This window comes from Onychomys torridus, chromosome 16, assembly GCF_903995425.1.
Source record: "Onychomys torridus chromosome 16, mOncTor1.1, whole genome shotgun sequence".
Classification (NCBI taxonomy): domain Eukaryota; kingdom Metazoa; phylum Chordata; class Mammalia; order Rodentia; family Cricetidae; genus Onychomys; species Onychomys torridus.
The window spans coordinates 65,482,404-65,497,239 of record NC_050458.1 but is presented as its reverse complement, the minus strand read 5'-3'; the positions used below and the strand labels follow the sequence as shown (position 1 = coordinate 65,497,239).

Sequence of the window (14,836 nt, the reverse complement as noted above, 5' to 3'; positions counted from 1 at the left end):
AATGACCTCTGCATCACTGTGTGTGTGCTATGACCTCTACATCACTGTGTGTGTGCAATGACCTCTACATCAGTGTGTGCTATGACCTCTACATCAGTGTGTGTGCAATGACCTCTACATCAGTGTGTGTGCAATGACCTCTACATCAGTGTGTGTGCAATGACCTCTACATCAGTGTGTGTGCAATGACCTCTACATCAGTGTGTGAGCAATGACCTCTGCATCAGTGTGTGTGCAATGACCTCTACATCAGTGTGTGAGCAATGACCTCTGCATCAGTGTGTGTGCAATGACCTCTACATCAGTGTGTGTGCAATGACCTCTACATCAGTGTGTGTGCTATGACCTCTGCATCAGTGTGTGAGCAATGACCTCTGCATCAGTGTGTGTGTGTGTGCTATGACCTCTACATCACTGTGTGTATGTGCAATGACCTCTACATCACTGTGTGTGCAATGACCTCTACATCAGTGTGTGTGCAATGACCTCTGCATCAGTGTGTGTGCAATGACCTCTGCATCACTGTGTGTGCAATGACCTCTACATCACTGTGTGTTCTATGACAGGCTGGACTGGAGTCAGGATGCCTGAAGTCCTGTCCTAACTCCACCCCAGGGGAGTTGGGGTAATCCAGGAGAATTATCAGTTCCTCCTGTTATGAGAAACAGTTTTTTGTTTTATTTTCTTGTTTTTTATCAAAGGTAGTTAGCCCAACAAAGGCCCATAGTCCTTAAACCAGCTTATGCCATCTGTGGCATGCCTGTTTGCATGACCCGTTCGCGTTCCCAAGCTTGATCTTACTTTCCCCTCCGTAGCAATGAGTCAATTGCACCAAACAGCTTCTTAGTCAGGCAGAGTAGTGCACATCTGCAACCCCAGCACTTGGAAGGCCAAAGCGGGAGTGCCTGAGTTCCAGGCAGCGTGGGCTACAGCTCTGTCTCAAGCAAACACTAAGAAAGAAAAGTGTTTCTTAGAAGGTAATAGTCAGGGCACTTTGCTGAAGTTCTGTGACATCCTGGGAGGGACATATGGATTAGGCTTCTGCTAATGACACCTGGATGCCATTTCCATCTCCTCCAGCATCTCAGCAGGACCAAGAGTCTCCGCATTTCTCTGCTCTTTCCTAGTCTATATGAACGCCTTCTTAATCTGCCTTTTCCAGGCCATTATCAAAGCTAACATCCATTCCCTAACCACCTATTGCTTGAAAAATTTGTATCCACCCCCATAAACGAATCAAGCGCATTATGGGACGATCATCTGCCAATCTACCGCCACACTAAGCCCCTCGAGACGGGGGTGGGGGTGGGGGTTGCCTGTCATGCTTGGCTTCCGGATGTACTGCAATGCCTGGTGCACTGCTGACCTTGAGTACAGTGTCTATTTGGCTGAAAGAAATTGAAAACAATGGCAGGAGATTTTTGGCAGGCCTCCAGCTTCCCTCTGCATCCCACAGGAAGTCAATTATGACATCTTCCTTTCCTTGAGGGGCTTTTACCAGCTCTCTGAGATTCTGGAATAAATGGTTACCCCAAACCTCATATCCATTCATACCTTTCAGCTATTCCCTTCTAAGTGATCAGGCGGAACTTCACTGGAAGAAGACCTATCCCCCAGAGAAACCATAGTTGTAATCTCTGCTGGCCCACCCCAGTTTGCATAATCTGGGTCTAAATTCCTGCCCTATGTCCATCTAACATGCTGTGCTGACTGGATAGGATGGTTTGCCATTGCCCAGTTCAGGCTTCTCTGGTGCTCTCCTCCTCAGCACTTTATTTATTTACTTTTTTTTTTTTTTTTTTTTTTTTTGAAACAGGATTCCTCTGTGTAGCTCTGGTTGTCCTGGATCTCACTTTGTAGACCAGGCTGGCTTCCAACTCACAGAGATCTGCCTGCCTCTGCCTCCCAAGGGCTGGGATCCAAGGTGTGTGCCGCCACCGCCTGGCTGGCTCCTCCTCCTCAGTACTTTATTCGTGTTTATTCATGACATCCCCTTTCCTGAGGACCTCATCTCTCTTTCCAGTCTTCCTTTCAAATCCAGATCTGGATTCTGCCCACCTTCTGCCCCTTGTCCCTACAATTTCCAGGCTTAGAGCCATCTAAACTGCAACCCAGGCTGAGACATAGTCACCCAGCATCAATACCTGTACAGCCCATCGGTGGTTTCTGGTCCTCTGAATGTCCTCACTGAGTGGAACTCAATCTTATCTGTCCCTCACTTCAGTCCTTTTCAGGTGATGTTCAGCTTTTGGGAACCAGTGGCACACATTCGAAGACCCTGTTCAACGGGGCCATTCTTTTCCCACCCCAGGGCTAGCGTTCCCAAGATGGTCTTGTGCACCAACCAAACTCCACCGTTAACAATCCCTTCTTGGCCAACTTCCTCAGAACAACCCAGTTGCCCTCTCAGCTCCAAATGCCCCCGTGGATGCCAGCCTGTTGCCTGGGGAAGCACTTGAGCTGGACAGTGGTCTGCCACAGTGGTCCTCCCAGGCAGCTGGAAGGTGGTGTGCCCTAGTGCTTAGCTGGATGGTGGTGTGCCTCAGTGGTTAGCTGGACGGTGGCGTGCCCAGTGGTTAGCTGGACGGTGGCGTGCCCAGTGGTTAGCTGGACGGTGGCGTGCCCAGTGGTTAGCTGGACGGTGGCGTGCCCAGTGGTTAGCTGGACGGTGGCGTGCCCACTGGTCCTCGCAGGAATTGGGACGGTGGGCCGTGCCCAAGTGGTTTAGCTGGACGGTGGCGTGCCAGTGGTTAGCTGGACGGTGGCGTGCCCAGTGGTTTAGCTGGACGGTGGCGTGCCCACTGGTCCTCGCAGGGTGGCGGTGGGGTGGTCCAGGCCGCCCAGGTCCTGCAGGCTGCAGGCAGGGTGTGAAGGCCCGCCCTCTCGGCCTGGCGCGAGGCATGCTGGGAGGCCGCACTTCCTCTCGGGGGCCTCTAGAAACCACAGGACCGGGCAGCGGCCCCGCAGCCGGCAGGATGGCAGAGGGCAAGGCGGGCGGAGCCGCGGGCCTCTTCGCCAAGCAAGTGCAGAAGAAGTTCAGCAGGGCTCAGGAGAAGGTAGGCAGCCCTGCCTCGGGGCCCGGGCTGAGCAGGAGGGTCCTGTGCCCAGGCCCCGAGCGGGGAGTGGGTGTCCTTGAACACTGGCCGAGGTGGGAGCAGCAGCAGCCGGGGAGACAGCTGTCCCCGCAGCCCTCTGCAACCCTCGGCCTGGCCCAGAAAAGGCGACAGGAAGGCACAATGGTGGTAGCCCACGGAGTCGCAGATTTGTCCCAGCCGTAAAGCAAGGAGGGCGTTTCCCAGGTGATGAATTCATCAGAGGGTCCTGGCCCCCAAAGTAAGTGACAGCGGCCGTGGTGCCAGTGAGTCGCCCCACTTAATTTGTTTAAGGGGTTCACTGAGGACCAGGATAGTCTACACAGTTCCCTTTACCCCTGAGAGCTGTTTAAACTGGGGTGAATTGAGCCAGTGGGCAGGAGGATGGACAATTTGTGGCATCCTAGGCTGTATGTATACTGAGTTCAAGACCAGCCTGAGCTACAAGAGACTCTATGTTGGGGTGAGGAGGAGCTGTGCCCAGTAGCCAGTCCTGCTTCTTGGACCTTCCCTTCTGCCTTGGTGGTGACCCAAGGCCTCCCTGTGCCCTTCCCGAAATAGCCACCCTACTCAGCTGACCCCTATAACTTGCCCATGCATTCAGACTATGGAGACAGCCAGGTGTGGTGGCACAGGCCTTTAAACCCAGCACTCGGGAGGCAGCAGCAGGCGGATCGCTGTGAGTTCAAGGTCAGCTTGGTCTACAGAGTGAGTTCTAGGACAGCCAGGACTACATGGAGGGGGGGGGAGTTATGGGGACACTCTTCACGGTTTATTTGCTTGTTTGTTTTTTGAGAAAAGGGTCTTAAAATGTAGCCCAGGCTGGTCTTGAACGCACAACGCTCATCCTGCAGCCTCAGTCTTCAGAGTTGTGGGGTCACAGGTGTGAGCCACCGTCCTCAACACGCTTCAGTTGTTTATTTTTGGAGACAGTTTCCTGCACTCCCAAACTCACTATGACTTGGAATTCCAGTCTCCCTGCCTCCCTCTAGCTTCTGAATACTGGGATTACAGGCGTGTGCCCTCACACCTTTGGCTGCTGGGGGTTGAACCCAGAGTTTCTGCCAACTGAGATCCATCTCAGCCCCTTTCCCTACACATTTTAAAGGTATTTTGATTCTAACATCTGGAGCATTTTCTTTGCTTAGCCACCACCTACCAACACCCTATAGAAAAGGTGGTTGTGGGGAGGCGCAGAAGCTAAAAGACAAGAGCGTACGATCTCTGGAGCAGTTAAATACGTACCACACTTAACACTGGAAAGATCTGTTACCGTCTGGAGGTGGCACACTGGCCGCTGGAGAAGATTAAGGGCAGCCGGCTCTCCACAGGCCATTGCCAATGGTGGAACACCATTGTAGATGCTGTTCTTGGTGCTCAGTTCCCGAGAGGGAGGGGAGGGCTCTATATCGGTCTGTCTTTGAGGTCATGTGAAGGACAGGAGGAGAATAAAGGTTTTGTGTGGCCAGCCTTTGTTACCTCACTTGCCGTAACTTTGCCTCTTGGAGGCCGTCTAACTGGACATCCGATAGAGCTGAGCACAGTGCTTGTGGGAAGGTCTAGTTATCAGTGGGGTCAGGGAGCTCGCCTAGAGAAAGCTGCACTGGGGTTGAAGATGTACACAGCAAAAGAAAAAAAAAAAAAAACACCAAAAGACAAAACCAAATCAACGTGAGCTGTTGAGGTGAGGGCTGGCAAATGCGGCTTAGTGTGAGAGCAGAATCCTGGGTACCACGAAAGAGAACATGTTTGAAATCCACAGGCATCACTTGTTTTTGCCTGATTTCCTCTGGCCTGCTGTCAACACGATACCTTTGGGTTTAGAGCTCTTTGTGTCCTTGAAGCCTAGATCTCAAAACCTTCCCTAAGTAATGTTCTGTTCTTGGCTTCAGGTCTCTCATCTATAAAATGAGGAGGTTGATGTTCTCTATGAAACTCTATATACTAAGACCAAGTTGAAAACAGGAGGTGGCCCTGAACTTCAGAGTCATTCGGGTAGCACACTGTTCTTCTGGACCCTGACGAGCTAGGGAGAGAGGCGCAAACTGAGTCTGCCCTGAGGAACTTGCTAGGTAGCCTGCACCTGAGACTGGGAGTTTGTGAGTTCAGGGCTGGCCTAGGCAGGCACTGGACTTACAGGAGAAACGGCCTGGATGGGAGAGCCAGAGTCCTAGAGTATTGGGAAGTTACTGAGAGCAAGGTAGAGAATGTCCCAGTGAAGAAGACACTCTGGGCTGCAGGTGGCTTGCTGCTCACGGCTCTTGCTGCTAAGCCTGGTGGCCCAAGTTCAGTTCCTACCTCCTTCTTCTCCCCTTGCCACATTCCTGATGGGCCTCTCTGCCATCTGTGCGGGTCCCGGGCCCCGCAAACCCTTTCGGTGGAGGAGCTGGTTGAGGAGGAAACACTTGTACACAGGCTCATGGTCCTTTGAAGCGGGGAGACCTGCCAACTATTAAACACAATGGAATGAAGCGCCCTTCTGGTTCTGTTTCCCACTTCCCGCTGAATGCAGCATGAGGATGCACCCTCACATTCCGTTAGCTGCTTCCCTGTCTGTGAGTTCTCTGTGGCGGACTGCTCGGTTCTCCCCAGAGCAAGGGTGTTTTTAAAAACCACTCCTCTGTTGTTCTTTTCCCTGTTAATATTCAGCTTATATCCCCAAGAGTTTAATGTATCAAATATTTGCAATAGATTCTTTTGTTCAGGAGGCTGAGCCGGACCCAGAGGGTGTTACGAGGTGAATTAGAGGAGCTCCTGTCTTCCGGAAGCTTAGAGTCTACTTGTTTGCCTAAGATATGCACGTCTGTGGGAACTTAGAGGGCAAAGACTGGGTGGAAGGTTTTCTAGTACAGGCAGAGTTTAAAATGGGAACATGGGTGGTCAGTAGTTCCCTCCGATAAGTGTAAGAGTGCCTTCCAGCTGAGGGAGGCTAGCAGGGCGTGACCTGAGCCTGCAGCTGAGGTAGAAGGAGGCTAGCAGGGCATGGCCTGAGCCTGCAGCTGAGGGAGAGGGAGGCTAGCATGGGCGTGGCCTGAGCCTGCAGCTGAGGGAGAGGGAGGCTAGCATGGGCGTGGCCTGAGCCTGCAGATCACTTAAGGCAGAATAGTGAGAAATGCAGCTGGATCAGGAGAGTGTTGGGAGAAAAGCCTAAAAGAACACAGGAGGGTTCTTAGGGAGGGCCTCCAGTTAGTGTTGTCTGCAGACTTTCTTCATAACTCCATTAGAGTCATTACACCTGAAACAAGGGTCTGGCAACCCTACACATTATCATTTAGCCCTACTCACATTACCTCAATTGACAGCATTAACTAAACTGCATTAGGCAGGGCTGGAGGATGGGGGGTGCTGTTTCTGGCGAAGGTTCTTGCCATCAAAGAAGTAGGCTGCATATTTTTAAAGATGTGTCCTTTCTACTCTATAGAAAAGTTAGGAGAATGGGTCAGGTGACCCTGGAACATGTCCCACCCACATTCACCATCTCCTTACATTCACTTGTTAGCCCTTACTTCTGCTCTTCAAGTATCTGAAATCTAGCTCGTCAGCTGCCTGGCCAGGCTAACTAGAGTAGAATTCTCAGGGCAGGACTTTAGGGATTGGTACTGTGAGCTTTCATTAGGAATAGATCATGAAGTAGAATTTAGCCAGGTATAGTGGTATACACCTGTAATTCCAGCTCTCAACAAGCTGAGACTAGAGTCACTGTAAGTTTGAGGCTAGCCTGGGCTACAAATTAAGACTGTCTTAAATACTCTAACAGACATGCATACAGATGTATTCTTTCAGCAGACATCTGTTGCATATAGACACATCTTGTTCCTCCAAGGGTCTAAGAACATCTCCACTGCGGTATGTGACCCAACACAGACACCTGTTGCTATAGCAACAAGTGACTTCAGGCCCAGAGAGATGATAAATATTTCCAGGTTATCTCTTTCACCTTTCCATCTAAGAGTTAATGGTGGGTCTGTGGTCACACTCTGAACACACCCAGTCCCATCTGATCTGGTAAGCTAAGCAGGGTCCATCCTGGTTAGAAATTGGATGGGACACCATCTGGGAATTCCAGGTGCTGTCTGTTTAGTCCTGGCTGTCCTGGAACTTGCTCTGTAGACCAGGCTAGCCTCAAACTCAGATCCCCATCTGCCTCTGCGTCCCAAGCACTGGGATTAAAGGTGTGCGCTATAGTCTTTGGGAAAAAAAAAAGCCGGGCGGTGGTGGCACACGCCTGTAATCCCAGCACTTGGGAGGTAGAGGCAGGTGGATCTCTGTGAGTTCGAGGCCAGCCTGGTCTACAGAGCTAGTCCAGAACAGGCTCCAAAGCTACAGAGAAACCCTGTCTCAAAAAAACAAAACAAAACAAAACAACAACAAAAAAAGCGATGGTGAGCAGATTCTCAGCCTTGGTGCCCCATGAAGCCCTGTGGCCTGTGCCCTTAGCTGTGCTCTGTAGTGACTCTGGATTGAGTTTTCTCGCTTCCCACCCCCACCTAAGAAACAGTAAGAGGGCAAAGGAAGGGAGGAGCAGCGAAAAGGAAGTGAGGACTGTGCGCCACCACCAAGGTGGTTTTGCAACTTTCTGGGGAAGAACTGTGTTTGTTGTTGGTGAGGGGGAGGGTGGAGCCAGGGAGGATGGGGACTGCACATCAGGGGGGGGGGAGGTAAAGAATGAGGTAGAGTTAGAGACCAACAAAGACAGACATGGCTGAAGGAAAGGAAACACCTGCCGTGCATAGGCAGGGAAACAAAACTAGACCCAGCAAAACCAGGCATGGTGGTGCACGCCTTCAATCCCAGCTCTCTGGAGGGAGGCAGGCAGATAGATCTCTGTGAGTTCAGATCTCTGAGTTTGAGGCCATAGTTCTGGGATAGTCAGGGCTACATAGTGGGACCCTGTCTCAAGAAGACAAAAACAAAACAATAACAAAAACTAGACACAGTTAGCAGGCAGCTAGAGGAAGCAGCCTGCATACATAGTCTCTTTTAATCCCTCAGGAGCTTCAAGACAAAAATATTTCACTGTGTATCCCTGGGCATAACTATCTTATAGCCAGGTAATAGGAAGGCCACGGTATGAGTTACTATGTGTCTGCAGAAGCCTTGTTTTTGGTTTTTTGAGACAGGGTTTCTCTGTGTAGTTTTGGTGCCTGTCCTGGATCTCACTCTGTAGACCAGACTGGCCTCGAACTCATAGAGATCCACCTGGCTCTGCCTCCCCAGTGCTGAGATTAAAGGTGTGTTCCACCACTGCCGGCAGAAGCCTGGATCTTAATCACCACAAAGAGAGCTAAGATGTGAGCAATATTAACCTCCCCTCTCCCATAAGACTGCAGAGGCGGGTCAGAGTATCCACACAGAGCCTTCTGCACAGGCCTAAGCACACAGCTCTGTGATTCAAATCCCTTCACAATGAGATCCCAGTCAACCTATCTAATTCCGTTCCCTGCCACTCCCCATAACACACCCTGAACGAGCCACACCCTCCCAGAAGACTGTATGAAGTTGCACACACACCCAGATGTTCTCGCTTGTTAGTCAGGACCCCTTTTTGCGCTGTCTTTATTCTGTCTCAGTCTAGCAGAACCCCACATCCAGGCACACCTGCCTCACCTCCTTCCTACTAACGTGACTGAAAAAGCAGAGTAAGTACCCAAGGAGTGGAGGATAGAAGGGAACAGAGACAGATGGATACAAAGAATTAAAAATGATGGAAAATCGTGCAAGTACCAAAGCGTCAAGCACTTGGGAGTGAGGGATGGGCTTGTTGATGGGATAAAGCAAGGAGAGATTAGTGTGAGAAAGGCGAACTGGTGCTTATCACTCACTTATTTACATTTGTTTTGTACTTACACAGCAGACAAAGTAGAGAAGTCATTAGGATATTCAGGAAAGGGAATGGGAGTCTGTAACAATTAACAGTGGGGCTTATTCAGGAATCTTTCTTTCTTCTTTTTTTTTTTTTAACTGCCTTTTTTCCTTTGTTTTTATTTTTGGTTTTTGGTTTTTTTTAAAGATTTACTTATTTATTATGTATACAGAAAAGGGCACCAGATCTCATTACAGATGCTTGTGAGCCACCATGTGGGAGCTGGGAATTGAACTCAGGACCTCTAAAAGAGCAGTCTATGCTCTTAACCTCTGAGCCATCTCTCCAGCCCCTTTCTTTCTTTTTTTAATTGAAGAAATTTTTCTACTCATTCTACATATCAACCACAGATCCCCTCCTATCCCTTCCCCCACCCCATCCCAGATTTACCCCTACCAACCTACCCTCCACCCCTTCCTCCAGAAGGGTAAGGGCTCCCATGGGGAGTTGGTACATTCAGTTGAGGCAGAACCAAGCCCATTCCCCCCTGTACCAAGGCTGAGCAAGGTGTCTAACCATAGTTAATAGACTCCAGAAAGTCAGCTCCTGTACCAGGGACAGATCCCACTGCCAGGGGCCCCTCAAACAGACCAAGCTACACAACTGTCTCCCATATGCAGAGGGCCTAGTCTGGTCCTGTGCAGGTTCCAGAGCTGTGGGTCTAAAGTTCGTGAATTTATTTGAGAATCTTAAAACAAGCAAACTAAGAGACAAAGAATAAACTGTTGCATAGTCAAGCCTGCTGAGAGGAATGTGGAGAGCCGAAGCTCACGAAGGGTCAGAGCACTAGGGACTGTCCCCACGCTTGAGTTACAGTGGTCGCTAATGGACAGTAATCTTCTATGCACTTTTAAAAATCAGTTTAAGAACTGGGTGTGGCAGCACGGGCCTTAATCCCAGCAGAGGCAGGCAGATCTCTGAGGTTAAGGCCAGTCTGGTCTACAGTTCCAGGACAGCCAGGGCTGCACAGAGAAACCTGTCTCAAAAGACAAACAAATCACTTTTTGGCTAGAGGTGCAGTTCAGCCCAGCACCGGAGCAAACATTCAAAACACATTGCTCAAATAATGAGATTCCAGAAAGATACGACTTATTTATCAAAAGAGGGGAGAGAGAGAAAGAGCGAGCAGGAGAGAGGGAGGGAAGAGAGGAGAGACTGTGATGGAGAATGAACAGGCAGACACAGACATAGACACACACACACACACACACACACACACACACACACACAGGTCTCCCACTTTGAGAAGAACCACAAACCTTGTTTTTGTTGGCAGTGGGTCACATTCCTGACCCTGCTGAGCTGAGGGGAGACTGGACCTTTAACTACACCCAAGTCCAACAGATAAGAGACTTGACTGTAACCCTGTGGCCTTTCTGTCTTTTACTCCAGGTTCTGCAGAAATTGGGGAAAACTGTAGAAACCAAAGATGAGCGATTTGAACTAAGTGCCAGCAACTTCTACCAACAACAGGTACCCTGGAGGGTGGAGGAGGGAAGTATGGAGGGTCGAGTCCCTGAAGACTCCAGAGGCAGGCATCTTATAGCCCTGCTGCTCCTCCTTTTCTCTGAGGAGCAAGGGACTCGCCTTGGCTGTTGCCCTGTTTGGTCCACAAGGGCCCACTCTTCTCTACATTAGCCAGGCATGGTGGCTCTCGCCTCAGCACAGAGACTGCTGAGGTTCTTGATAATACACAGGTTATTCACTTAAACGGCCATCTCATGGCGGTGCACTTCCAACACTATTGAGTCTCAGGTCAAATGGCACAGGCCAGGAGCACAGGACTGCTGGGCCCACACCAGACTCCAGCAGCTGTTTGCAGCCCCTACCCCATTTATTTCCCTATAAAACATATATTCATGAGCACAAATCAGAAAGTATATGCAGAAAGGGAACAAGCATGGTCACTTATAATCTCAGCACTGGGGAGGCCGAAGCAGGAAGGTCACAAGTTCAAGACTAGCCTGAGATACAAAAACAAAAATAAAGCTGGAGAGATTCAACGATAGAACCCACAGGGTAGAGGCAGGGAACCGAGTCCTACAAGGTGTCCTTTGATCTCCATGTTTTCCTTGGCTCTGACCAACCTACGTGTACACACACACACACACACACACACACACACACACACACACACAAAATAAGAAAAAAGAAAATGATTTTTAAAACAATGATTCTGTAGGCTCTAGCCATCCGTGTTTCATATCCTACAGTTGTGATATCTGGTGTATAAATATAATCTATTATGGTTAAGTGTGCAGTTTCTAAAAAGATGACTTTAGGGTTGTTTCTTCTTGGGGTTGGATTATACCAAAATCTTCTTAGTTAGTTGACCTGGTTGGCCTGGTACTAATTGTGCATCCCGGGCTGGAAATGGAACCGGGTCGTCCGGAAAGCAGCCAGTCTTGGTTGCTCCCGTGTCTCTCCACCTTCCTCCCTGAAGCATGTGTGGAGAGCAGAGCTAGTCCACAGTCGCCTGCAATTGATGTTCTGCTGGATGTGGTGGTGGTGGTGTTGTTTAATTTTGTTTTTTGAGACAGAGTCTCTCTCCATAGCCCTGGCTGTCCTGGAACTCACTCTGTAGACCAGGCTGGCCTGGAACTCGGAGATCTACCTGCCTCTGCCTCCCAAGTGTGAGGATTAAAGGCATGTGTCACCATGCCCAGCTTTTTGCTAGCTGTTGAATGTTTTCTGTAGATGTAGAGATGTGGAAGCTTGATTCGATTTAGGTTTTCATTTTTGTTTGGTAGCAATAATATTCATAGGTGTCCCTAAACTCTCCCGTCAGGAGTCACATCATGTCTCCCTTCACATATGATATGAATAGCTGTGAGTCATTACTGGTGAAGAATCAGCTCTTTATTTTCAGCATTTGAAATTCATTCTCTGACTTTTGCACACATGTATGTACTGTGTTTTGATCATTTCACCCATCCATTTCAGCTCCACATCAGCTGTCACACTCAGCTGCCCAGTTCTTCTAAGGCCTTCCCACTTGCCTGGGTTCCAGAGTGACCTCCATCGTTTTGTTTTGAGACTGTATCTCATGAAGCCCATTCTGGCCTTGAACTCACTATATAGCTGAGGACAGCCTTGAACTTCTGATCCTCTTGCTTCCTCTTCCTGGCTTCTGGGATTATAGCTGTGCATCACCACAGTCAGTTAACATGGTGCTGGTGTCAAGCCTGGCTCTGTGCACACTTGGCAAGCCCTCTCTGTCGAGTCCCCTCTCTAAGTATTGTTTCATTGCCTCCCTCAAGCCTCCCTCTACAGTACAGGAAGAGGTGTTTCTCCTCAGGAAGTACTGCATGTAGTGTTTTCCTTTGTAGTACTGACAACACTCGCTAAGGTTTGGGGGTGCCATCTGCTGTTGTTGTGCTGAGTGACTGAGAGGCCCCAGCAAGGACCTTCCATCCTGAGTCTGCTGGGACCCAGGTCTGCATAGCTGACTGCTTTGGTGGAGCTTCTGCAGAGAGTGGTTCGTTTTCGCAGGCTGGGGGCTGTCTGTATGATGGGGAAAGCACTAACTCAGGCTCTTTATGGAGAAGTTTCAGAGGGCAGTAGTGATGAGGTCAGCAGATCTGGAGATAGAAGTGGCTTTACCCTCATTTATAGACAGGGAACTGAAGCCAGAGAAGTGGAGTAACCTGCTAGTTGAGAACAGAGCCAACACACCAGACACCCAGCCAAGTGAGAAAACAGGGCTGGATTAATTAGCCTAGACATTTCAAGGGAGCATGGCCGGGTCTGAGAAATGAAATGGTGCTCAGGACTGGTTCCACCGCCCTGAAGCCCACCTCCGACGCCACCGCCTCCCTGTGTTCACTCCCATACTCGATCTCTTCAGAAGAAAGAACAGGGTGTAAAGAAAGAATGATATGTGGGGCTGGAGAGATGGCTCATTAGTTAAGAGTGATAACTGATCTGAAATGTTGAGCTATCTCCAACCCTTATATTAATTTTTATAACTTCAAAAACTCTTTCAAAGCCTTTAAAATCTTGATTATTGAGCTGGCAGGATGGCCCTGTGGGTGGAAAGCACTTGTTGCCAAGCTTGATGACGTAAGTTCAGTCTCCAGAACCCACACGGCAAAGCGAACCACCTTCTACCGTTGCCCTCGACCTCCAGATGCACCGGTTATTAGATAGAATTTTCCTTTTCCCCTTATCTTTTACTTTAAAAGTTCACTAGCCTTTCTAGTAATGAGAAGTCCACAGCAAGTAATTCCTGATGTACTATATAACATCTTTTAGGTTTCAAATACTCGTCTCCTGAGCTGGTTTGCTCTGACCCATAGGCTGGCCTGCAGCATACCTTTGAAGTGGGCCACACCTTAGTTCTCTCCCACGTCCCAAGTCAGGCTCCAAATGTTGGCCATCTGGCCTTTCACGTCCTCTCCTTCTTGATCCTGGAAACTGGAGTTTACTCACACAGAAGAGAGGAGAGTGCAGGAGGAGGCTATAAACAGCTCAACGAGGAATAACTGAGGAGCACAGCTTAGGGTTTGCCCTCAAGTCAGCATGGAGGAAAAGTTAGATCCCTTGCTGGCAAGTGGCTGAGTGGGTACCGGCCAGGCAGGCTCAATGTCCTGAGGGCAATATCCAGAACCCACGTTAAAGAAACAAATCTGGGGGCTGGAGAGATGGCTCAGAGGTTAAGAGCACTGGCTGCTCTTCCAGAGGTCCTGAGTTCAATTCCCAGCAACCACATGGTGGCTCACAACCATCTGTAATGAGAGTATACATAATGAATAAATAAATCTTTAAAAAAAAGAAGAAGAAACAAATCTGGATGTAGTGCCACACATCTATAATCCCAGCACTCTTGTTTTGTCTTGTTGGTTTTCTGAGACAGGGTTTCTCTGTGCAGCCTTGGCTGTCTTGGAATTCACTTTGTAGACCAGGCTAGCCTCGAACTCGGAGATCTGCCTGCCTCAGCCTCCCCAGTGCTGGGATTAAAGGCGTGCGCCACCACTGCTCAGCTAATCCCAACACTCTTACAGTGATATGGGAGGTGGACATAGGAGAATCACGAGTATGATTCCGTGGAGTGTGGAGTACTAGCCTGAGTACGTAGTGAGGTAGAAACAGCATGAGAGACTTCACCTCAACAAAGTAGAAGGTAAGACTAACTCTCAAAAGTTATTCTCTGATCTCCACACATGTGACAAAGCACATGTCTGATCACACACACTTCACAAGACACTCACATACTTAATAATAATAGATTTTTTTTTTTGAGACAGGGTTTCTCTATGCAGCCCTGGCTGTCCTGAAACTCACTCTGTAGACTGGCCTTGAACTAACAGAGGTCCGCCTGCCTCTGCCTCCTGAGTGCTGGGATCAAAGGTGTGCACTACCACTGCCTGGCAATAAATAATTTTTTGAAAATTTCCTGGGGCTGGAGAGATAGCCCAGCAGTTAAGAGCACTTGCTGTTCTTGCAGAGGACGGGGTTTGGATCCCAGCACATATGGCCACTTATAACCATCTAAACACCAGTACCAAGGAATCCATCACCATCTTCTGGCATCTTTGGACATAGGCAGCACATGTACATATAGACAAGCAAGACATTAATTCACACATAAACTGTTGTAAAGATTTCCTGTGTGGATACAGAAGGGCAGCCTTATTTAAGAGCTATTTAATATGAGGAAACACTTCTGGCAGGGATTCCTAGTTTCTGTTTTCTAGAGGGACATAAGAAGCAGAGAATAGGGCTGAAGAAATAGCTCAGTGCTGAAGAAGGTACCACTCTTCTGGAAGACCGGAGCTCAGTTCTCAGCATGCACATCTGATGGCTTACACTTGCTGTAACTCCAGCTCCAGGGAGACCTGACTCCTCTGGCCTCTTTGATACCTGCACTCAAGTTCACACT

The 14,836-nt window shown here is 49.2% G+C and overlaps 1 protein-coding gene across 1 annotated transcript in view; it reads left to right on the top strand.

Moving 5' to 3' along the window:
- The first annotated feature begins 2,921 nt into the window (after positions 1 to 2,921).
- Bin2 (bridging integrator 2) overlaps positions 2,922 to 14,836 on the top strand; it is a 28,110-nt gene continuing 16,195 nt past the window's right edge. The window contains exons 1-2 of the mRNA XM_036208402.1: positions 2,922 to 3,056; positions 10,348 to 10,428. Coding sequence (XP_036064295.1) covers positions 2,976 to 3,056; positions 10,348 to 10,428 — 162 coding nt within the window. The 5' untranslated portion in view covers positions 2,922 to 2,975. The remainder of the gene's footprint in view (positions 3,057 to 10,347; positions 10,429 to 14,836) is intronic.